Source organism: Eleginops maclovinus, chromosome 12 (genome assembly GCF_036324505.1).
Source record: "Eleginops maclovinus isolate JMC-PN-2008 ecotype Puerto Natales chromosome 12, JC_Emac_rtc_rv5, whole genome shotgun sequence".
NCBI lineage: Eukaryota > Metazoa > Chordata > Actinopteri > Perciformes > Eleginopidae > Eleginops > Eleginops maclovinus.
The window spans coordinates 8,654,271-8,680,184 of NC_086360.1; the positions used below are offsets into that span (position 1 = coordinate 8,654,271).

A 25,914-nucleotide genomic window follows, 5' to 3' on the forward strand; every position below is an offset into this window, starting at 1 on the left:
TGGCATTAACCCAGGCAACACAATTTACAATGCTTGCAAACATTTCTGAGAAAACAACTGTATGTACGACAGTGTGAGTTTGTGCAGCATAAACTGTATATTGTGTGTTTGTAAGAACTTAGGGGAAAACGTTTTTTTAATGACCAACGGCTGTTAATTTATAACTTCTTTATAACCAAAGTGTAATCGGAAACTCTGTTTGCTATTTAAATGACCTTTGATACTCATCACAACTGTTAGTTGTCAACCAACCGTGGTGTAGGGCCGATGTGTGTGTTCACGCAGTGGTATTTTCTTCTTTACCATGCACATGAGAGGGCATTTAAAAGAGACCCCTTTTCTCTGTGGAATCTTTATCATTGTCTTATCTATAACAGCTGGTAAGTAACTTAAAAAACTATTTATAAACATGAGTTGCTTTCAAATTTAAAATGGACTATATTTGGACTTTACTATTTTCTCTTTAGCATATATTAAATTAAATGGGAGTTTTATCATTTGTTTGCATTGTGTATTTTTAACTAGATCCAACAACATGCTTTTTGTGTTTTTCTCTAGATCAAACATGCAGGGGAAAGTGTGGAGATGTTATGGAGAAATGCTCCTGCCATGCAACCTGTGTGTCTTTGCTGAACTGTTGTGCAGACTACAACCAGTCCTGTTTCCAGGTGACGCCTCACTCCAGCTCCATGCTAGGCGGTAGAGCTCTCAGGATCCTCGGTTTGGCCCTTCATCCTGGTGGGCGACTTCTCTGCAGGTTTGTTTCTACGACCACGACTGACATAGTCATGATCTTAATCTAGCATATACTCATCATCTGATTAGGTTCTCACAGTGGAAAATATATACACAATATATACAGATCATATGTAGAGTTTCTTTGACAAAGGGCATATGTTTCTCATTGGAATTTGTTCTGTGCTATGCTACTTACTATCCAATGAAGTATTGATAACTGATATTTGTGTGTGAATTCCAATATTTTTCAGAAAAGGCACAGAGTAATCCTAATAAAAATAAACGTTGCTTACCTAAAAATAAATAAAACTATTATTTTTTCAGTGTGATAAAAAAGGTGTTGGTGTCGTTAAAACAACAAAAATGAGTTATTTTGCGAAAGAGTTTTGTAGATTAGAAGCGTCTCTTTCATTAAAGTAGTGGCACACACGAGTAAGCTGCTCAAAGCTCAATGCAGGATCGTTATTTCTATATCAATAATATAAAAATGTTATATTTGCAATAATGATATCCCTATTTTGTAAAGCAAATGAAAAAAATATTGTCTTTTTAAAGACAATTACTTTGAAATAACATATTTAATTGTTCCGATAATGCAGAATAAACACAATTCTAAGATATAAAATAGTTTATCCTTCATTTCAGTGACACTGCAAATTCCATCCTGAGACAGACATATTATTAATTGTCTGTCATTACATGTTGAAAGAAAGTATTTGAAATGGTTTTTCTTCTGTTGTAGAATGTCAGAGTGTTTACCGATTACAAACTGTATTGAGGTGTAACATGCCATAAACAAATAAAACCAAATGTGTCTTTCTTTTGCAGGTTTAATGGGGAAATCATACGAGATGGATTTATTGATGATGAAGGCCACGGCTACTGTATCTCTCCTTTATTGTATGAGACAGGTTGGATACCATTCACTGTCTCAATCGATGGGATACATTATGACAGATCTGGAGAGTTCTTGTCAGGTATGTTGCTGGAATATATATATATTTTTTTCTCCTTCTGAATTTACTTGTGATTTTGATTTGTGTCATTTAGATTCCTTTATACATAGTACTGAGTGAGTATCAGGAAACATTATTCCAAATGAAAATTGTAAGAAATACCTCCTCTGAATGCATAATTTCAGGTTCAGCTTAAGGTGGCATTTAAAAATGAAATACACATCTGAAAATATTAAGTGGCTCCACTGTGTAAAGATGAACAGACAAACATATCTTGCAGTTAATAGTTACTCCTGAAGAATAACTATTAATGCAACAGCTTGAGTTTTCATTAGCAAAAGTAGAAAGACCTGTGTGATCCCCTAACTGTTTTCTGATTTGTATTGAAGTCCACCCCAGTAAAGCGGACCCTGCCTTTGAAGTCACCCTTGTGAATGCAACACAGTGGCAGTACTACGGCAAACCAAACGTGTCAGGAAGGCTTAAGATGACATGGCACAGCTCTTTGATTGGTGCAGAGCTGGTCAACCTAGAGCTGTGGGGATACAGAGAGTTCAGCAGGAGCACTGAGGCAGCTGGGAACGGATCATCCTCTCTGCAGGCCGAGCTGAGCTACCTGTACTCCCTCGGAAGGAATCTGCCCAACACTGGTGCCTTCAGCTTCATCCCCCAGCCCTCAGAGGACTACTCCGACTGGGAGTTGGGAAACATCCGCATCACTGCTAGTTCTAAATCAGATGGAGCAAGGTATCAATAACACATATCCCGCATCATTAGAATTATCTCACATAAATGAACATTCTCTGATCAATGGTAGTGCTGCTTAATTTAAAGCTTAATACAATCTTAAAGCTAAAGAATTACAGGGACAACATTGGACTTTATGGGGAGTCTCTCTCCCAGACACTCCCCCCCTGCCTGAAACGCCTCAATTGGACTCCTTTGTTTACTTCAATAACATAGTGACATCACTAACATGCACACTTCTGTTGGCTAGGACCCCAACAAATTGTTTGTGATAGTCTAAGGGGATGGGAAATCTCTAAGTGGTTGACCAATCACAACAGAGCCAGGCAGCTAACTAATCAGCAGACTGGGCTCTGGTTTCAGACAGAGGGGGAAAAGAGGTGCTGCAGCACAGGGAGTTTGAGAAAAAGAGCTTTTTGATCATTAAAGAATGTAAACATGTCGCAGTAGAGGCACAACATACAAATATGAACCTGAAGGAACATATTATGGCTCCTTAAAGGTCTCCTATTATGCTATATTTGAACAATATATTGTAGGGCAATATCTATACAAAACATTCCTGTTAAGTCTTTTACTCAAAATACCAAACAGATCCCCCCTTGTAGCATGCCCCCCCCCTCTATTTCTGCCTTGTTCCTGAAGTGCTGATTCTGTGACTGTGGCTTTAAATTTTAGCACACCTGAAGCTGGCCACGCCCCTTTAGAGCGTCATGATCTCTATCTGAAGAGAGAAGTTTCTAACGGAGAAACTCAGCTAAACACTGCCGTGATTAAACGCAATATTATGTTCCAAACCACATCAAGCATTATTTCTGAAACACTTCTCAGTGTTTACCACTAGAACAGAGACATTATATGTATTATATACAACAACTCTAAGTCCCTCCTGCAGACATCCTGCTGAACACACAGACACAAAGAGGTGCTGCGGAGGGGATTCAGCTTGCCGACTGTATATTGCGGACGATAGGTTGGGACGTGTCACGTGGGCGAGACGTTGCCAGGAGTTCAATGTAAAGCCAGCCCACATTTCGGTTATGATGTCATAACCGAAGCAAATCTGGATCAGCTCGTTTGTACCCCCGTTTTTAGAGATGTGGGTAAGGAGGAAAGAGAGAGGATTGTATTTTCTGACACTTTGTGAGTGTCCTTACACACCGGGGACACATATTTATGTATGATAAACATTAAAAAGTGCATTTTGCATAGTAGGGGACCTTTTAAGAAAGAAATGTATCATTTTAACACTGATTTAAGGCTTTCCCGGTTTACTTCATTCGCTCAAGCTTTCTTTTCAACACGACCCTGCAGACCTTTCGTAGGACCTTTCTAAAGAACAAATTTAAGAAGCAAACTTAAGAAGCTAATGATATTTTTGGCATTTTCTACTTCTGAAATAACTTACCGGTAAGTCATATCACCCAGGCTTTTGGAATTTTGTCATTATTTTTATTTCTGTACAATTTTTCAGAAATTTTACTGACAGAATGATAAATATATTATTAGACCAAATAATCATCACAGAATTCATTTCAGTTCAGGCTTGAACTCTGTTATTTTCCCAAATAATTTAAAATGGTATTTGTTCATACACAGGGATGTAGAGGGGCTCTGGAGCGGTGGGCATGTCTTAGCCTGGCACCTGGAGCAGGCTTTCAGAGATGATTCTGCAACCTGGGCCAGGAGCCGATGTCTGCAGTGGGACGTCCTGGAGAAGAACCTGCCTAACTTCCTGGAGGAACTCATTAACTGTCCCTGCACTCTGGCACAGGCCCGAGCAGACACAGGCAGGTTTCATGTGAGTGCACTTTAATTAAACACTGCTACTTTTATATTACCGATATAAACTGTATATTTTTTTACATATTTTTCAGTATTTCAGTAAGGAAGTATTGAATATTTTTATATATTATTGAGTATTGAAAATGAGTAGAAATAGCTCTATCAACACTTAAAGAATCAATATATTAAGTGTATCCGGTCCCACCTACCTTAACTACATGACAATCTAAAGCTTAATACAAGAGCCTATAACACTGTCTTACAAGTAACTAGTTGATGTTTGCATATATCAAGTGCTTTTTAAACTTCAAAAGGGCGTTATTTGCAGTGTGTAGCAATTAATATTAACATTCTGACAGTGGAGAAGACACAAATATGAGTGTGATGACATAAGCAAAGACTTCTTTGTTCATAGCACAATACTATTTTGCTCATCATGGTCAAATATTTTAAAAACCAGATAAGAGAGAATATAAATTAGGTTTTAATGGCAAATATCGCAAGTAAATTCATAAACGACACAGAACTATACTAACGATGACAACGTCATTGTGACCAGTGAACATGATGAGTTAGCCTGGATTTCAGGAAGTAAACAAAAGAAATGCAGTGATTTAAGTGGATAGTACACATTATTTCAAGTCATTCATCCCAGAAAACAAAGACGGTCAGGACTAATTTAGGGAACTTGCTTTGTATTAAATCATTAAATGTGAACTGCATTAAAATACTTTATTAGATTTCTGTTAACCAGAAATAAAACTGAACAATAAGTGTTGAGTCTTGAACCTAAATGTATTTATTACCAAATCATATTAGATTGATGATAATTGTATTACTGAGACAGATTTTTATTCACTGTGTTATTTCAGACTGACTATAGTTGTGACATTGAGCGGGGCAGTGTGTGCACTTATCACCCAGGTTCCGTCCACTGTGTCAGAGCGATTCAGGCCAGGTAGGAGTGACAGAAGAAGTTTGTATCTTATGTTAAATAAATACATTTAAAAAAAACTTTTGATCATGGTTTTCTTCTTATTTTAACAGTCCTATGCATGGATCGGGGCAGCAGTGCTGCTATGACAGCACAGGCGCTCTGGTGCTGACGGGAGACTCAATCGGGGGCAGCACCCCAGACAGGGCTCACGACTGGGGTTCGCCTCCGTACAGGGAGCCCCCACGGGTGCCGGGGTACTCCCACTGGCTCTATGATGTCATGAGTTTCTACTACTGCTGCCTTTGGTCTGAACACTGCCACGTTTACTTCAACCATCGACCTTCTAGTGGGTGTCGCAGCTACCAGCCCCCAAGAGCTGGTGAGAGTATTTATAAATTACATCAAGTGAATTAAATGTTTTTTAAACTCAGTATAAGCACAGAAGCACAGGACAGGCGAAGAACATGACAGACCTACTCATTTCATTTAAATCTGAAATAAAATTTGCTACAGATCCTACAGTAAATAAAAAATGACAATGTGTTATATTCACGATGCTCAGCAACCTTCATTAACAAAAGAGCCATTTACTCCCTTTGTCACCAAATGAAGTGTCAGAAGTTGCAAATTGTTGAGAGTTATACTATGTTAACAAAAAGTAGAACAATAAACAAACATTTTGAAAGTGTATTGCTATTTCTACCTGTTTAACAAAGATAGCAGCAAATGCTGTGTGCCTGCCCTACACAATACATGATTGTGGTTGGCTCATTCCTCACAATATATGAATCATAAAGGTAAGCCAGCATTGTTGGCAGGTAAAACAAAGGAAACTAAACACAAATAATTCAACTTTCTATTTCAGTTGTGACTTTTTAATTTTTAAAAATGTAATCATGGTTATTTTTCCAATGCCAGTGGGTCTATCTGTATAAATGACAGATTAGCTACCACAGTGAGGCGCTAGAACATAGATGTAGATTCTACATCTATGTTCTACATTGTAGAAGAATGAGACCTATATGTAAGCTGATCAAACTCTAATAGTATTTCAGTTTCACAGTATCACCTCAAACTTGGAGACAAAAGGGGACATCTTTCAAAAAAAGTGTCCACTGTGCAACAAAAAGAAAAAATAGCTGTTATATTTCCACGTTATTTTTGGTCAACGCTAGAGGGAGCCACTGCAGAGGCTACATAAAAAATCTTTATTCTTTTGTAGTGTTGTAGTTGTGATAGCAAATTTCCCAATATACTCAGACCATTCCCCTTGTTGCTCTCAGTGTCATGCATCACATCTTTAACCATTTATTGCATATGGAGCAGTTCCAGGCTCCATACTTCAATCACATTAAGTCTTACGTCTTAAAGGGAGTTCAAGTTCAAGGTTCAAGGTTCAAGGCTTTATTTGTCATATGCACAGCAGATACAGCGTATATGTTGGCAATGAAAATCTTATGTCGCGTGCTCCTCCAACAACTCAACATACATGGTGCAAATAACATAAATAAAATAGTGAAAAAGAGAGAAGAATATTTACAGTAACAGCAATAAAGATTTGAGGATGTGAAATATATACATATGTGGAATACATTGAAAGTATTTAAACACTTTACACTGTTGAATGAGGAGGTATGGACAGATGCATATATTATGTATAGCAGATATATATGGCAGATATGTACAATATATAGATATGTGTACTATAAACAGATATGTATGGCAGATGTGTATAATATATATATGTATGTGTGTACTATAAAAAGATGTGAGTAGACATTCACACAGCTCAGGAGTTCAGTAGTCTTATAGCCTGTGGTATAAAACTGTCTCTGAGTCTGGTGGTCTTGGTCCGGATGCTGCGGTACCGTCTGCCAGACGGCAGCAGACAGAACAGATTGTTGCTGGGGTGATGGGGGTCCTTTAATATCCTACCGGCCTTCTTCCTACACCGCTGGGTGTAGAGGTCCTCCATGGATGGCAGCTCCGTCCTGGTGATGTGCTGAGCAGTTTTCACCACCCTCTGTAGAGTCTTACGGTTGAGGGCGGTGCAACTGCCATACCAGGCGGTGATGCAGCCAGTCAGGATACTCTCGATGGTGCACCTGTAGAAGTTGCAGAGTATCCTGGAGTCCATGTTGAACTTCCGCAGCCTGCGGAGGAAGAAGAGCCGCTGTCGAGCCGTCTTGGATATGACCCTGGTGTGATGTGTCCATGTCAGGTCCTCACTGATGTTTACCCCGAGGAACCTGAAGCTGCTGACTCTCTCCACAGGATTCCCGTCGATGGTGATGGGTGTGTGTGCCTCTCTCTGCCTCTTCCTGTAGTCCACAATCAGCTCCTTTGTTTTGCTGACGTTGAGATGGAGGTTGTTGTCCTGGCACCAAGATGTCAGGGCTCTGACCTCCTCTCTGTACGCCGTCTCGTCGCCGTCTGTGATCAGGCCGATGACGGTCGTGTCGTCAGCAAACTTGATGATGGTGTTGGAGCTGTGTGTGGCCACGCAGTCGTGCGTGAACAGGGAGTAGAGGAGAGGGCTGAGCACACAACCCTGAGGGGCTCCGGTGTTGAGGGTCAAGGTGGAGGATGTGATGTTCCCCATCCGCACTGCCTGGGATCTGCCCGTCAGGAAGCTCATGATCCAGTCACAGAGGGCGCTGTTGAGCCCAAGGTCCCTGAGCTTAATGATGAGCTTGGAGGGCACAATGGTGTTGAATGCTGAACTGTAGTCAATGAACAGCATTCTCACATAAGTGTTCCTCTGGTCCAGGTGGGAGAGGGCAGTGTGGAGGGTGAGGGAGATGGCATCATCCGTGGACCTGTTTGCTCTGTAGGCAAACTGCAGGGGGTCCAGTGAGTCAGGGAGGGAGGAGTTGTTCATGTTCACAAATCTCATATTTCCCCTTTAAGGTATGTGGTTCATTGTTTTACTCTGCATTAACAAATGGAAAGTTGTTCTCCTGCGTGGAAGACAGTGTTGACTTTTTCTATAGATATAATATTGTTTCTTAACATCAAACTTATAGGATCTGTTTCTTGTAAAGAGGGTTTCTGGTTTCAGTTTGCAGAATTTTGGGTCAAACTTGGAATGCAAGAAGTACACAGCGGCAGCAAGAAAAAGTTTATCTACGTATAATTGGCACTGGGTACGACACACACTTACTCTATTCTGCACATGGACAGTAGAGTAATACCAGAGGAGTTTGCAGGAACAATAACGGTATTACAGACAGCAGCTGAGAGTTACAATGTTAAAACACAATAGCTCACACAATTGACTTCCTGCTCTCCAGAGACTATAGAGACAACAATAAACCGCATACTGATCTGAGAGGTGAGAGATGTACTGTGAATTAAATATGTTTATGTGAGTATTTGGTGTGAACGCATTAGTGATTTCTTTCTGGTCGCCTCGCAGGTGTCGTCCTCGGGGATCCGCATTTCATAACGTTCGACGGGCTCAGCTACACTTTCAACGGTAAAGGAGAGTACTACCTTGTGTCTTCTCCAGACAGAGAGCTGAGTGTTCAAGCCAGAACCGAAGTGGTGAAACTTAAGAAGGGTAGGTGCACATTTGATGTGAAAGCCCTGTCTGTGTCCCCTCTTTCAACCACATTGTACTACTGCAGCAGCTTTGTTTAAATATCAAACCTTTTCCAGGACTAACGACAAAACCGTTTTTGTATTATTTTACTATTTCTTAATGTTTCTACCTTTCACAAAATTGATAACCTGCTTCTCGAGTTTACTCTGACATAATGACCTTGACTTTTTTGGTGCTAATTTATGTTTTAGTCTTTTTTTGGGCATTTACCTCATAAAGGGACTCCATTATGATCATGTTCAGGGTTTCATATTTGTATTTGTACCTCCACTGTGACATGTCTCCATGCTTTAGTGTTCAAAACGTTTTTTATTTTTCTCATACAGCCTGTGCTGCAGCATCTCCTTTCACCCTCTGTCTGAAGCCAGAGACCAGTCTGCTCTAATTGGTTAGCTGGCCGGTTCTGTAGTGATTGTTCAAGCGCTTAGCGAGGTCTCTCCCCTTAGCCTTTAATGTGCAAAATGTTGGTGCGTTAGCCAATGGAAGTGGGAGTGTTACGTAGGGCTGTTTCTGTCATAGAAGTTTCAGGCGTTTCAGGCGGGGGGAACTTTGGGATTTTAGCCTCTGCAGACCATTAACAGTATACACAAAAACCTACAGTATATAACCCACTACAGGAAAGGGAAAATCCCAAAAAGCTGTATAGGGCCTCTTTCAAAAGAGTTTAAAGCTCAATCACATCTTAAACACTTATTTTCTTCTGCAGGCAAGTCATGTCAGGTCCTCCTTGTGTGATTAAAACATGTTGCCGCTGACATATGACAGAATATCACTTTGTTCCCTCCTGTTTTTGCTGAGTATTTCTTGGATTTAGAAGTGGTGAAGAAAAACAGGATTTCCCCCAAGTAATCACACAACAGCCATGAGCCCAGTGACAGCCACATATCATTAATATTCTTTCTCCTCATTAGAGCAGTAAAATCAAACATCGAGATTATTTTATCACGCAGTGAGATGAACAGTATTAAAACCAGCATATGTTGTGCATAGTACCACATCTGTGACATTGTGATGTTTGTATTGACCACCAAGGAGCTTCGGCCAAAGCTACAGCGCTGTCATCCGTGGCTATGAAGGAAAAGACCTCTGATGTCATCGAGGTGCGTCTGGCAGAGGGCCGACTTCAGGTACTGAGGAACCAAAAGGTCCTACCTTTCACCGAGCAGAGATGGATGGACCTACACGGTTAGAACTTCATACCAATCTTTAGTGTGGCAACACTTTCTGTGTGCCCCTTGTCTTTAATGCATTATAAACATGTGTAATGTGGGATTATCTGCCTATTGCCTTCCACAGTTACAGTTATAAGCAATCAAGATATCCATAAGATAATAACATAATTATAAAACATTCTAATGAACAATACATTTAGTATCATAACACTTTATAATTGCTGGTTTCTATTTTGCAAGGATCATAGTTCATCATCATTCACAAAAGTGTTTTTTCATTTTAATAATGCATTATAATCCCTGTTTTAATGCATAATGCGATGTTTAGTTTATGTGGTCGTTGTTTTGCTTTAAGAAAAGTGCAAATAAATGTTTTGTGTGTTTGTACAGATTCCACGATGCTATTTAACTTCAATGAAAGCTAGTAATGACCACAAATGATTATGCATAGTTAATTATAATGCGTTATACAAATATTTGTATCCTTGACTATGGGAATGAATGGGAGCAATTATTAAGTATTATTATACTTGACCCTAAAAGCCCTATAAAATACTTTTTGTTTATGAATATTGTTTTAAATATAAGGCATTATGAATACTCATCACTCTGTATTCATTCATCACCTATAAGCCATATTTATAGCAATCAAACAGCACGTTTTAAATGATTCTAGACACGGCTATACTATTATATATACAGTATATAATATTGACATCAAATAACACATTGTCAGTGTCTAAATATTTCCTGCTTATGTAAAAATGGGAAAGAAATGCTTTTTTCTTTGTAATATCTCAAGTTTTGAATGATCTCTCCTTTGATGAGATTTCACACTAGTGACCATAACCAGTTGATGTCTCTCTTTTTTTCCGTAGGAGTATTTGTGTTCGCCCCCAGTCTTCAGAATGTGACAGTAATCTTCCTCTCTGGAGTTGGCGTGGAGGTCCGGGTGCATGAGGGAGCCATGGCAGTGACCGTCCTGCTTCCAGAAGAGTTTACCAACCACACCCAGGGTCTCCTCGGTCTTCTGAACTCTGACCCATCAGATGACCTGTTGACCAGACAAGGAGAAATCCTTTCTCCAGCCGACGCCACGCCAGAGGAAATCTTCACCTTGGGAGCTGGCTGTGAGCATGAAAGCCTTGTATATGTGTAACATCAATCATATTGATCAATGCTGCATTTTGCTCAATTGCTCAGTGTTCACTTTAAAGCAGCATGAATATCAAAGCCTCTGAAACTGCTACCTCCGCGTTCCAACTCGGATAAGTGGTAGAAGATGGATGGATGGCTGGACAGCATTGTTGAACTGAGTTTTTTTGTTACTTTTATCCACAGGGAACATTTCAAAGACGTCCTCCCTCTTCACATATGACTCAAAGTACCTTATGGATACATACTATTTCCCACCAAGCCACGATACTGCCTTTGTTCCTGCCTTTTCTCTACCCGAGAGACCCGATGACCCTCTGATCGCAGATATGTTGGTGATGTGTTTGGGAGAAGGAGCGCAGTTTTGTAAATATGATACCCTGACCACACAGAGCCTCACAATGGGAAACGCCACACTAGGGGCCTACCAAAGCCATCTGGCCCTTAACGAAGCCCTGGAGCAAGGTACAGCACAACATGTGTGTTACATGCCAACATGCAAATGTTCCATATATGTTTGCTATTGCTTGCTTTACATTTAAAATTATAATGGTTGACCTTAAAATGCCTGTACACTCTCTAACCTGACCTGTAAGAGAGTGTGTCCGGTAAGGAATTCAGCTATACTAATGTCACAAGATAAGAAAAGCTACTGTGAGCGAAAAGAATGTTGTTTTTCATATTTGGGACAGGATACAGTTTTGATATTGATTATCGAATGTGTTATTGTTCCTTATAGTGGTGTCTTGTGGCTGGCTTGCCACACCTAGGAATGGGAAGAAGAATGGGACACATTACCTGGAGGGTATCCGTCTGAGCTTCACCTGCAATGAAGGCTTCCTACTGTACGGCTCTACGGAGCGTACCTGTCTAGATGATGGGAGCTGGACAGGAGAGCAGCCCTACTGTATAACAGGTTTGTTATATGAAACAAAACAAATACAGGAGAGCAGCGTTATACAAATGGTCCAGATTTTGTTATACCTTAACTTGGAGAAAAGAATGATATAATGTAATATCTGTGGCATCAGGCCATCCACAGAGAGGACGCAGATTATAATCAGTGGGAACCGGCCAGTCCAATGACGGCAAATGTTTTCACTCAAAAAGAGGTAGGGCCTAAGGTAAAGGAAAACTAAATGGATGGGTTGCTCTCATCTATAGCTGGTTAAATAAATATGTTATATGAAGTCAACTGTAATGTGTGACAGAAAAGCAGCTATCTTTTTAAACTCTTATAAAGTAAACTATAAGCATTACTATTCTGTAGGCAATACTAGAAAAACTCTCTGCTGTGGTATGTTAACTGATTCTTTGACAGAGTTTTTAAGAGTCAGGACACCATTGCGTTCATTGGCTATGCACAGTAGTTGGAAACATGGGTGGTTGTAGCGGTGCACCAACAGGGGCCGATGCTACTGTGACACAGAGCTCGGACCCCCCCTGTGGTCCCCCTCCAAAATAATAAATCGATCATAATGCAATTAATGCAAAATGTTAAGTTACTGTGCTTTTTTCAGTAATGTAATAAGTAGGTTACTGAACCAAATGTTGTGACTTTAATTAAAATGTTAAAATCTCCTTCTTCTGTGGGTGGTGGCAAAGTCCGCAGGGATTTGCTTGGGAACCAGAAGATCACCGGTTCAAGTCCCCAAAAGACCAAGTGCTAAACCGAGGTGTCCCCGAGCAAGGCACCATTCCCTACAGTGCTCCCCGGGCGCTGTACATTTGGCAGCCCACTGCTCCTAATATTAGGATGGGTCAAATGCAGAATGTAAAATTCCCCTCTGTGGGACGATTAAGGGTTCTTTCTCTTCTTTCCTGCAACCTCTCATTAAATTATTGGCCCCATCACGACCCCCCCCCAGTAAGATTAGTCTAGAACCGCCACTGGTTGGAAACCAATCCCAGAGGACATCTGAGTATTAAGCACACAGATTTTTTAATATAATGTAAATGTCAATTTTTTGTATGCGCAATGGTCATATTTGCATAATATTAATCAAAGACAGGAAGTTATTTCACAAACAGTCTGGTAACTATTTTTCAACTATAACTATTTTTCAACTCTCTTTCAATTGCTTCATGGTGGTAAGAGTTTTAAGTATAGTATTCTTCTTCCAAAAATCTGGTTAAAATATGCAAAACTATTTTTTCCGACAGTTTCTTTTGGTCTGCATATCTCTAACCAGTGTGTGTTTTTCATTCACTTGTGAAACAGTTTCCCATGATTGCTCAAGAAAGGCTCTACATAAATAAAGTTACATACTTACTTATTACTGAAAAACTCCCCACATGTTTTATATTGAGTATGACTGGCTGAATCCTCTAATGAAAAGCGAGGGATACTTTGGGAATCCTCCTCTCATCCAGTCTCTTTGAAAGTAAAGATTCAATAGACTTGGCTCTCTGCTCCTCCTGCTGACCATTAGCTACAAAGCTATAAACTTCTGAACCTGGATTGGCTCGGCTTTCTGTTTGTAAAGTGGAAGCACCTGGGTCCTGCTAATGGTTTCATTCATCACCCCGACTGTGAAATCCCAGAGTAGTGGTGTAGTTGACGGATGTTGCCTATAGGTGGCAGTATTTCCCATTGAATTATTAGTATGGCTGGAGACTATTACGTCTATGTGCCACTGTTTTGTGAAGCATACTGATTTTCAAAGAAAAAACCTGATTTATAAGAATTAACACAGCAGAATAGGATGAAATTAGATATGTATCTCTTTGGTTCTGGCTTTATTGTTAGGCTATTGAAGTGTGAGAAAGCAGAGAAATGGAGCCACTTAACTTGTGATCTATAATGACATCCCTTCATGGCTTGACTCTAATTCTTCATCCTTACCTTGTTAGAGCTGCAAACAGATTTCCTCCTGATAGACATCAGGGATGAGTCGAGACCCAAGTAACTACCAGCTGGACACAATCCATCCTGCCTCGTCCATGAGGATAAAACATATATCATTTAACTGTTTAGAAATATTTTTCCTTTTGCTTACCTCTCGTGACATGCTTTCTGAAACCTCTTATAGGTATTGAAATATGAAACAGTTCATAATTATCCTGGCTAAATTAATTGTACCTCACAATATTTTCCCAATTATCATTAAAGAAAAGTGCCTATCACGTGTTTTTCTACATGAACGTCCTTTTAAGTAAAAAAGAAACAGTTTTTGATTTATGGCAATTGTAAATGATAAATAAATGATGACATCTATTCTTCCTAAATGGCAACATAAAGTAATTGTAGCTTCTTTATTTTATAGATCAGGCTTTATTGTTCATGAAAACAAGCCTGACAGCTTTTTAAAATCACTCGTGAGGATATTCACGAGGATCCCGATGATTAAAATTCACTACAATTACTTCATTGTTTTTTTCTCATCCCGATCCGAGATAGAATCCTGTATCATCCTATCTCTAAACCTTAGTCTTGGACATAAAGCCACGCCTGGCCTTATTGCAGCGACCAATCATTAGAAAGGATCTGTCCTAGAGTATCTGCTGTCCCTATGTTTTTGTTTATGCACACATACAAAGCTGGACTTTTTTAGCTCTGTGACAATGATCACACTTGCTCTGACACTCTCATTATAACAATCAGAGCTAACAACTGTCAACATGACCTGAAGCTCAATGGCAGGTGTTGCATGAGCTGTTACCTCCATCATACAAATGTGACCTCTGGCCATGTAAACAATACTAAATACAGACCGGGCAGGAGGCGCCCCGACGGGTTTCTCTTCTTCCTCCACTTCCTCCTCCTCTTATATGAATCCCTGCGGCATGATGTGTAGGCTGAGCAGCCAGAGAATTGTTGTCATAGCTAAGATAAAAACGGTGTGCCGCTCAAGAACAAATGCCACCGCATCCAGTTTGACTTCTTCTCTGAGTCTGTTCAATGAGCCGCTGTTGAAATGCCGCCTGTCAGCAAAGGTGACACTAATTCCTTTCTATTTAGAATTAATCTCCCATCACTGAAAGCCACACCTTTTCTCAAATGGATTATAACCTGCTGCCACACTTGTAAATGTGCTTTTCAACCACACAATGACAGGGGGTGTGGTGTATTGTGATGATCAATGTTAATATCTTCTGCTGGGAAGTGTGTTGCAGAGGTGAGGGTGACGTTTGGTTAGTAAGTCCTTGATCTGAGGACAAACAGAGTCATAGCACACTTGAAAGGTATAAGGTTATAGAGTTTACTAGCTTGGCTGTGCTTTATCCCTATCTTCTGAAAAACTATAGCCTTTGTTGTGTATCAGATGCATACAAATAACAGGATCACTCCACCTTGATGGCATTATAATATTAATAGAGTTCCTTGCAGAGAGGTGAAGAAAGTGATTAAAGGAAAGGTGACAGCTGCCAGAGAAAGATAAAGTGATTTTTAACAGGAAAAAGTGACGTGGTTTGCAAAACAAAGCCTCAGTCAATTTTCTGCCTGTGGTTCTCTTCTCAGATTCCCCTGAGATAAGGCATTCCACAGCGGAGAGGGGTGTTTGGTAGATGTAGCTTACGCAGAGAAAAGGAGTTGAAATGCTATGGCAGCTTGAGATTTCAAAACCAGTCATGTTGCTTGAGCTTCACTGTCTTTATGAGCACAAATGTCTCTGCCTGGGGAGGCCCTCTTAACATGCTTTTTCACATCTCTGTCGTGCCCCACATCCTGCGCTTCCTGTATTTCTATTCTTTCTTTCATCAAATGTTGACTTTACTCTCAGGTGGATTATGTGCTTTGTTATTTCAGTGTAGAGACTGTCCTCAACACATTCGATTGAGTTGAAATCTTTTAGAATATTAGGTTTGCTATTTTATCGCTAGACTATACAAATCATGCTGTATTTGCTGTGTTTAAATATTTGTTTTTAACATGTTTTATAACATTAAAGGTGAATTATCATGCTTACTGTATGTTTGGTTTCATACTAAATCATGTTTACGTGCCTTACTGTTTATGAAAAACCACATTATATTTCTCATAGTTTCTCTTTAGGTCTAATTTTTTCACCCTTTAACTTGATTTATAGTCGGTGAAAAAAGACGCAACGCAAGACGCAAGACGCATCGCAAGCCCTTGCGCGGTTGCAAGCCCCCCCTTGCGTGCTCGCGTGTGTCACCTCAATTTTCTAACTTTTACGTAAGACGCAAGACGTCAGCACTGGCGCAAGCCACTATCTACATCACGTCCGGCGGCGTGTTCACATCTTCCGGTTTCATCCCCTAATAAAACCCCGCTGTTTTCGAACGTCAAGGTAGAAAGCGACGAAGAAGAAGCAACACTGCTCCACCTACTGTCCTGGCGGGGAATCGCCACGCAGCACACGCAACCGCCGACAAAGCAAAATGAAGTATAAACGCCTCGAGTCATTAACATAAACGCAAGACGTAAGCGTAAGGGCTGTTAAAACAAGTATAATTCAAGCTTTTGTATGAAGCGCTCCGCTTAAGTGCCTCGATCTTTAAGGCATTCTTGCGAAAAATCTCGCCCTGCTCTGGATGGCCAGTGTTTCAGGGTCTAATGCATCTGCACCATAAATGCAGCCTTGCAATGACTTTAACGGCTCACATTTTCTACCCCAATGTGTACTGTTGTGACATCATCAGAGATGTGTGCATTTCTAAGATGATTGAAGGTTTTGATATTTTCACAGAAATTATACTACAACTACATTAGGTTAATAATAAAAAAGACAGCATAATCTCAATTTGATAAGGGTTTAACATACGTGTCCTTCTCATAAGAGTTGAAGAAAAAACAAACATATATGTCATGGGGAAAAGAAGGTTCATTTTAAAGGTTTGGTTGGATATTTATAGCTACAAAGTCCACTGGATGCAGCTGCTTTTTGTTGGGTCTTTGCTGTGACCGCTCCAGCCTTCTCAACTCGACTATTTTTGTGAGTGAGGTCTGTTTTTAGTTTTATGGAGGTTTTTTAGGGTTTTCATTAGTGAAGTTGGAACAAGACAAACTGCTTCAAAAATGTTAGAATGAAATGTAAGTCAAAGTAAATTCAAACATTTTTTAAATCATATTTGATTCAGCACCAATGACAGAAAGTTGCATACAGTACATTTCTGACAATTCACATCTTAGATATATTGATAAAAACATGAACACATTTACATTCTGAGACACACACACACCTGGCCTGTCCCAGACAACAGGAAAGGTAACTTTATTTTCATATACAGTACCCACCATGAGTATCTTGGTATGGATCTCTAAACATTAATGTAGACAACACGCAGGTTTAGAGACAAGAAATGTTTTAATTGGCAACTCCTCGGCTTTGTGTTATTTGAATGTTTTTATGCAAATGACTGCTTGTTAAGTTTGGAACATTGGATATCTGAAGTTTGACGTTTGACGTTTGACACATTGTTCAAATTCCAAGAACTTCTCCACCTATCACAATAAGGCAGACCGGGTGAGATACACGCATCAAATGACAACAGTAGATTGTTAAACTGACTTGATCAGTATAAAATTATTCAGTTGACCTTTTTTCTGTGTCCTGTTACCAGGGAGAAAAAAAAAGGTCAACTGAATCATTTTAGGATGATATCAAGTCAGTCAAAAATCTCATCTCTAACTTAAGAAATGCTTCATGTGATAACAGTGTGGCTAAGGGGTCAATGGGTGTGCTATGGTTGTGAAAACGGTCTTGGATTACTGATTGGTATCGTCTGTTGAAAGGAGATGGAAGGATAGAAAGAGGCTTGAAATCAGAATTTACATTTCTCCAAGGTTTTGACTCTGTTGGAATATCATGTTAAATGTAATCACTTTTATAATGTACATACAAATACAATACAGTTACTAGACATAATTGATACACACTGCCATCTGGTTTCACCTTATCACCTTCTACTTGTTCTGTCGAACCCCATGATGTCTGTCATGTGTAAATCCCTACGAATGGAAGTGTTATGGTCAAAACTGAGTGCTATTGCTCCCTGGAGCTTTACTATTTGATCAATGCAGTAGAGTTCAGTGAAGTAATGAGATAGCTTTGGGTTTTTGCCAGCAGAAAAAAAGGGAAAAGCTGAATGTTAACCCTGATTGACTGCCAGTCCTCCACATGCTCCCTGTTCACTTAGACTCTGTGCAGATCGTGGCAACGATGTCGACGGGTTTAGCGTCCAGCAGTCTGATGCCAGTGCTGCTGCATCCAAGGCCTGCTCATGTGTAGAGAAACTGATTAATTTACAAAATTCAGGGAATATTTGTACATGTGGGTATGTATTTCGCTCTGCCTCTGCATCCATGTGTTTGCTGTTCCAAGGCTGATGACATTTTAAAGGATGACGATACTATGATAATTATCTTTCACAAATATCTGTATAATCGCCTGCCTGTCAAAAATCACTCCTGGCTTAGTATACTGTAGGTATAGTCAAATAGATTGGAAAATGATACACTGAACTTGCAAGCAACTGGAGGAAAGTTTCAGATTTTATAATTTGATCCCAATGTTACCAAAAGCAAGTACAAAGTCAACTGTGAAAATCCATCAAATGAAAGCGGTATCAGTCCATCCAATGTGTGTTAACCCTTTCTGAAAAGGTCATCTATAGCTGAAGTACCTTAATCGTGTTTTCCCTCTAATGGCCAGCAGGGAACGGCTGTTTGCAAAAGTCGGTTCAGCTCAATTAGAATAAAAAATATTAGTTCTTTACCACTATTATTACAGTGAATTCTTGCAGTAATGGTTAGATTTCCATTGACTTCAAGGGTAGGTGCTGCTTTTTCACAGTCTGATTGAGCTTTACTCTACATATCTACATTTACTGTAATCACAGTTAGCGTTTCTGTTAACAGAGACCGACACCATCGCTACCAAGTCCAGAAAAACCTCAATTGGGCCAGGAAGTTCCTTGTGCCTTATCGTTTATTTAGATAAAACAGACTGAATATGAATGGTAAATGTTAGCCACACCTAGCTACACACTGCTACACCTAACCTTACTGGGAACTTCGAACACTGTCCACAACTGTTAGCTACTGAGCAGCTTCACCAAAAACCTTGCTTAAAGGAAACGTGACTGTTTTCCCCTCTAACATCATACTTTTAACATCACTGCCTCACTAGTTGATGGTTGACTCAGTACTGATCCAGATATTGAAAGCTGTGGAGGAGGGAGGGATTGTGTAAAAGGATCAATGGTTGACAGCAGTTACTAATTCCGTGTTGGTATGATTCTTGCAGAGGATAACGTGAGGTTTGTTCTTGGTGCTGTTGGTTCGCTCTCTGCACTGGTCACTATGGCAGTAATGATCAACCTGCACAACAGGAAGCAAGTCAGGTGAGTTCACAGAAGATTTACTTCACAGAAAAATCTATTTCTCTACTAGTGCTAACAAATCCCAAATAAGCAAATCTTAAATCCGTGTTAAGATTTGTAATGCCCTCTTCAGCAATTGTCCTTTACACTTTATTGTTGCTGCAGATAGAATCTCTTGAGCCCAATTTCAAAATAAAATGTGTCGTTTTTTTTTATTACCTAGGTAACACTTTTTGAACATTAAAAGTTGTCACAGTAGAGTTACAAAATACAAAGATGAACCTGAAAATGAGCATAATAGGGCCCCTTTAAAGTGGTCATTTTCAAAATTTAAGTCCAGGTTGATCCAACACATTCAGTGGGGCGATGGAAGGGGCGGGGTGAGGGGGTAGTACATCAGAGGAGCGACTGGGGTATCTGTTTACTGGGCAGTTGCTGTTTTCAAAAAGAAGACAGCAGTAGTTTTCCACACAACAGCAGGGTACAATTAACAAAGGTGGTTACCTAGCCGAAAGTTTGAAGTGTGCAGCCTGTCGCCCGCAGCACTTCATTTACCACTCATTGTGGCGGTTCAGTCTTGCTGTGAAAATAACGGCTGTGTTGTTTTATAAATGCATTTTTATTGAATGAAGGGTAAGCACATTCACTGCTTTTCCTGTGACATCTTCTCAAAAAATAGCTAACCCGTGGTGAAGCAGGCTGTAAAGCAAACATTGCATTATGGTATACCATTAAAGGTTTTTAATATTTAAATGCATTTAAAGGCCAATGCAGAAGATGTGAATATGTTGTGTTTTTTTTGTCAGGATATTTCAGATGTTTTGAAGTGGGGATGTGTGCTGGCTTTTCAATAGTCAGTGTATCACCTACAGTGGATCAGCACAGAAGCAAAGCAACATACCGCTTTGGCCATTAGCGAAACGTTTATAAAACACCTAAAAAACAAAGGGTCATTTTAATTATACACAATATTTCCGTAGGCAGACATCTATATAGTTTATGTTTCTGTTTGGGAATTTTTTTATGGAGTTTGGTGGCTTTCGCGAATAACATTAATGACTAAACTGGCTTCAGGTCCCTGTCGGAAAGCTCTGTTTGACACTCCCAAACTGCAAAAAAGGATTGGGAATGTGCTTTTTAGTGGGGTAGACAAGTTAAAAGAAAGAAGAAATATGGCAAACATTTCAAAAGCCTTTAATCATGATGGCTATTTCATAGTGGGTGACCTCGAAGAAGGTTGTTTGTTCTGCTAGGTGTGGATTGTTAACGCTGCTCTATTCTAACATGTAGAAGCACGGTGTATGTTTCAGAAGTTCACTATGAAGCAGCCATCTGATTAAAGGCTTTTAACTATTTGCCAGAAGAGTGCATTGGACCTTTCTTCTTCTTAGATAGATTATATGTTGGATATGGGAGGCACTTGTCATCTCGTGAACACCAGTGCATAGCTAGAGGTGTTCTTTCCCTCCCATTTCCTCCCAATAGTCACAAAAACACAAAAGCAATGAATCCCACCTGGCTGTTTGATATCCAACATGTCCCAGCCTATTAACTGTTGCACATAATTCTTCTTTCTGATCTGATCAAACCAAATAAACCTGTATGCCCTGCAGGATCCTACTTATGACTGCAGTCCAGGGAAACAAGAGGCTAACAGTACTCCTGGGCGTATATGAGCAAATTAAAGGCCTGGTTTATGGGCTCATAGATTTCATTTGGGCTTTCCCCCCTCCATAACTCCGTCAGGGGGAAGAAAAAAAAGATGGATGTCAGGAGTCAAGAGCGACATCCCGCTCCCAGCAGCACTTGGGGCAGGAAGGCGTTGACACTGCTGTGTTTTCTGAAGTTGTGAGGGCAAGGAGCGAGCCCACCTGCCCTCTGTTAAAGCCTTGATCACGGGAGGCCAGGTGTAAAAATAAATGAAGGTCCACAGATGTGAGGGAGGTGATCCCACACACACATGACATGCTGGTACACATGCAGAGCGGACACACACACAGCCAGGTAAAATATTGTGCATACAGTAGCCTAAATGCATGACGAGAAATCTTATACATCCCTTGATTGTGAGTGGTCACACAGACATGCATGAACACACACACACACACACACACACACACACACACACACACACACACACACACACACACACACACACACACACACACACACACACACACACACACACACACACACACACACTCTCCCCTACCAACAAGTGCAGACACATAGATTCCTCCCAACATCAGAAGCAAAGCAGGATGGAAGTGGCGGGGGTCTTACTGTGTTTCAGATCATGTCTGGGTTGCGTGTCTGGTGGAAAGAGTTAGTGATACTTACGTGTGTGTGTGTGTGTGTATGTGTGTGTGTGTGTGTGTGTGTGTGTGTGTGTGTGTGTGTGTGTGTGTGTGTGTGTGTGTGTGTGTGTGTGTGTGTGTGTGTGTGCGACAGGTAGATAGCGGAGGCCTCCTGTGCCTCAGACTCGCAGGGGTACTTTCCACATCTAGGGTTACTGAGCAGGTTTCAACAGGTCGGCTGGCGGCTCACCACAGGAGTAAGAAAGTCATTACACCATAAGACGTGTGTGTGTGTGTGTGTGTGTGTGTGTGTGTGTGTGTGTGTGTGTGTGTGTGTGTGTGTGTGTGTGTGTGTGTGTGTGTGTGCCATCATGTCTACTCCACTTCTGCTATATGACACATCAGAAAGGGGCTATGTCTGAACCTGGTGAAGGGTTCAATCTGGATAGAGGGAGGGAGCACATTCAGCATACTTTCCAAACACCAAATGCCAAGGTACATCCAGAATAGTATCTGATGATCGAGCTTCTCAACAACAATGGAAAAGTAAGCAAAAGTTGCGTTTGGACAGGATTAATATTACAAAGGGAGGGGGTCAGAACATTTTCCCCCTCCACCCTTATCATATACTGCTATACTAGTGGATGGTATGCTGCAGGTAAACTATGAGGCCATCATTGGCAGACTTGTGTTATTTTAATATTGGTAACAAGTAGAAACTGTTTCGTTGCCTTGGTGTTGAACTCTAGGACATAAAAAGGCCACTTCCAGGCGTGCATAAGTTTAAAACAAAATGCTTTTACTTTGTTCATTCATGATGAAACATACAAGCACATCACTGCACAAGGCTGGATAAATTTGGCATATTCTAATATGTAATGTCTTTTTCTAAGGTCTGCTAACAATTAACCCGTTAATCACACAACTTGCAGCACCCATACACAACTCAGTATTTAATTATAAGTGGGGACACTCCAGGCATTAGTCCAATTAAGCTAGCAGGGGATGCACATTTCACATGACACGCTCAACATTTAACACGGTTAAAACTGCGATAATATAAATATAATATATGCATTACGGCTAATTTTTTACAGTTTCATATACATTTGTGTCAATGCTTTTATAAAACTCCTCTTCACATTATGTTACCTGAAACATACAGAGACAAGCACATCAGTTCAGAAGGCTGCCTACACTTGGCACTGCTTAATAAGTGATGCCTTTGCCCTTTTTTGCGTTTCACCTAAAGGACTCCTGAGCTGCCCTCTATGCCTGTATAAATGTAACTCATGTAATTATAACTTTACCTTCTGAATATTACAGTTGGCATTGCAGATGTCCAGGCCCAATACTACAATGGCTCTCACATTAATCATTCTTTGTGTTCGTACTGGCAGTTCAGCGATCATCTATTTACGTGCTTCTATTCAAAGATATTGGTGACTAAATCTGCAGTCCTTGTTATGCTAAAATTAATCTGAAACTGACATGAGGCCTCAGCAGTCTGAGATAGTGAAATAAATTGGATACCTTTTTTATAGAGTTTTTGGTACCAAATTCCTTATTTGTGTTTCCGCGTTGAGTTTAGGTGAATGTATGTGTATAACGCTGTATGCTCTGTTTGAGTTATCTAACCAATATTAGCTTCAGCAAAACGCCTGTTTGCATTTTTCGCAGAGATAGAGGACTGTGGATTTTGTTCCCAATTTAACAGATTTAAAATGTGATGGGCACAGAGCTTTTTTTATGATCAGCATAGAGAGAAGGAACTATCACCACAGCCCAGAGACGCTTCTTGGTCAAGATCAGTGGATTATCGTCATGATTTTGTTAACCTGTAAAGTAATAGTTGTGAAACAAACCAACTAATGCATTATTTGTTCAAATACAATGGCGCTTCTCTGTCCATTCTACATTTCTCACTGTTTTGCAAGTGTCCCCAAAGACTTTTATATGCACCATTAATAAAGCACTATTAATAAGAGTAATAAAGTGCTTTTATTGAGAACCGAGGTGAAAATGATCCCTGCCCTAATGCAAGGTCACCAGACATTTCACAAGACAAGTGCTCCCCATTACATCACTTATTCTACTCCCATTAAGCAGCAGGGCATGCAGTCTAGATGGTTATGTCCCCCAAAAGAGTTTGGATAACTAACTTGGAAATAAGGAATACACAAATAGAAATCGTGGTGTGTTTTTCCTTTTGAATTGTGAAATTGTAAAGCTGTTTCAGTGACTCTTATTTCCTTTTTGCTTTCAGAAAGAAAAAGGAGGAGCGGATGGAGACTCAAGAACAAACTTGTTAAACTTTTCTTTCGGATTATGGATCAAACAACCCCACATTCAATCCTTCAACTTTGTGTCTCTTGGCACGATTGCGATAGGAACTCAGCCTGCGGAAATCATATGCTGTCATGTTGTTTCTTTGGAAGGTGGTCTTCTTAACCTTATGACCTTATCTGGGAAAAACCTCAGGCGCTCGTTATGCTTACAGCGTGTTGTTTGGCCTTATGTTTTCCCTCTTGTTTAGATTGGAAAAACCTCCTGGCCGTGGTAAACGACACATGGGGTGAGGATTGAAGGCACTGAGGTAGAGTGAAAATGCTGATGATTGTTTTTATATTCCCGTTTCTGCATGACTGAACGTCCTATCTTCGCTAAGGAGAGAACTGTATAAATACTGCACAGAGATATCAGCATTGCGATCAACACTCCCTTCTCCTGTTCCGTTTAAAATAGGACCAGATGTGTTCATGTTAATGTCAAATGTGAAGCGAACCTAATCATTCTTTGGTTGAAAGACTTTGAACTCAAATGCAGCCTTTGTGTGGGCTCAGAGCCTTCAGTCAAATGAAGGGGTTTGCTGAGTGACTGGGAAAGAAAAATCCACAAATGTTACATAAAGGTCACCTTTTTGCACTTAATCAACACTGAATGTCCTTTGTACTGTTGCTGATCTACATTTGAAGTAACTAATTTCTCCCATAAATATTTTTATTCAAATTAATGAAGGAATCAATGAATTCAATTGAGATAAGATCCTGCATGGATGTTTCACAAACTGGCTGTTTATCAAGTCATGTGTTCTCTCTCTGTTTGTGTGTGTTTAAGACTCAATTCCATTTACAACTCAGTTTACAGCAGCCATAAGATATAGGACTGTTGGTATACCAGAAACAAGTTTTCTGTCTGCATTTAGTTTAAAAGTCCTAACATAGGTTGGCATAGACCAAAGATGTATAGCATAAAGAGAACAGGACACAGCGTCAGAGGTGAGGTACCGCGTGAAGCTCAAAATGGAGCGACTGTATATTTAAAATGTACCTGGATCATCCAGGGCCTTTTTCCCATGTGTATTGCGCCTACATTTTCCTTAAGTCTCCTCTCCAATCTCACTTTCTTGGCTGAGTCAAATGAATGGAGAGGGAAAATAACTCTGGATTCAGCTTTAAGGCATTTTACAACTTAAATCATATGATTTAAATAATAGCTGTAAAAGTGTTCAAACTGGGTAGTTGACTAAGCTACAACATTTTCTTTGCTGATTTACAGACGTTTTTTCCCCAATGTATATCAGCAAGAAAAAGTTATTTGGGGCCAAAATACATCACGGACTAGCATGACGTTTGTTGTACCACTGTTTGGCCACTATGACAATTTGCCTTAGTTGCTGGCACACTTCCTGGGGGCTTGGGATAGACCCCATCATAAAATCTAAATAACTGCCGCACTGCTGTACGGCTTGTATGGCAATGGGAACATGAACAATGGGAAATCATAACTGAAAGGCTACTCAGATGTATTAAAACACTTTACATTTCCCAAACCATGTATTAATGTGTATATATCAACCGCCAAGATAATTTAAAATGTAACACCTGCCCTTTCTTGTCTATGATAGCAACCTTGTGAGTGCCAGATGAGAACTGTTGAAATTAGGACTTGTCTATCTCCAGTAAATTCCAAAACATAGGTACAGGCATGACAGGACGGGTGCCTATTGAAGTTTGACATTTTCAGAAATAGATAACAGGATTAATCCGGATAGGATACTGCAATGAGCTTATGAATTTACTCTGCAATAGGAAAATGTTTTTTTTCTTTTATTTCAAACTGAAGTAAAGATAAGACAAGCAGTTAGGAGATGTTCTGTAAAAATGGCCGTACATAAAGAATGATCCCCCCTTTAAAACCAGGAGGCATGCATCACCATGTCCCGTCGGAAAGA

At 40.1% G+C, this 25,914-nt stretch overlaps 1 protein-coding gene across 2 annotated transcripts; it reads left to right on the forward strand.

The window, feature by feature from the left end:
• Positions 1–24: 24 nt before the first annotated feature.
• susd2 (sushi domain containing 2) lies at positions 25–24,693 on the forward strand. 2 transcript variants are annotated; one of them, XM_063898336.1, is made up of 14 exons: positions 25–380; positions 559–757; positions 1,567–1,715; positions 2,084–2,441; positions 4,041–4,242; positions 5,099–5,184; positions 5,274–5,542; positions 8,582–8,725; positions 9,800–9,952; positions 10,818–11,069; positions 11,281–11,559; positions 11,834–12,010; positions 19,308–19,404; positions 23,947–24,693. In XM_063898336.1, exons 1-14 carry the CDS (start codon positions 305–307, stop codon positions 23,990–23,992), a joined length of 2,487 nt encoding a protein of 828 aa, XP_063754406.1. In that variant the 5' UTR covers positions 25–304; the 3' UTR covers positions 23,993–24,693. The 2 variants fall into 2 exon arrangements, with proteins under 2 accessions (XP_063754406.1, XP_063754407.1); XM_063898337.1 differs by lacking the exons at positions 19,308–19,404; positions 23,947–24,693 and adding an exon at positions 13,948–15,924.
• Positions 24,694–25,914: the final 1,221 nt, after the last annotated feature.

Coding starts and splice junctions, on each gene's coding strand:
- susd2 (XM_063898336.1), top strand. CDS start 305: ATGCACATGAGAGGGCATTTAAAAGAGACCCCTTTTCTCTGTGGAATC. Junction 5,543..8,581: donor CTACCAGCCCCCAAGAGCTG/GTGAGAGTATTT, acceptor GTCGCCTCGCAG/GTGTCGTCCTCGGGGATCCG. Junction 11,070..11,280: donor CTTCACCTTGGGAGCTGGCT/GTGAGCATGAAA, acceptor TTTTATCCACAG/GGAACATTTCAAAGACGTCC.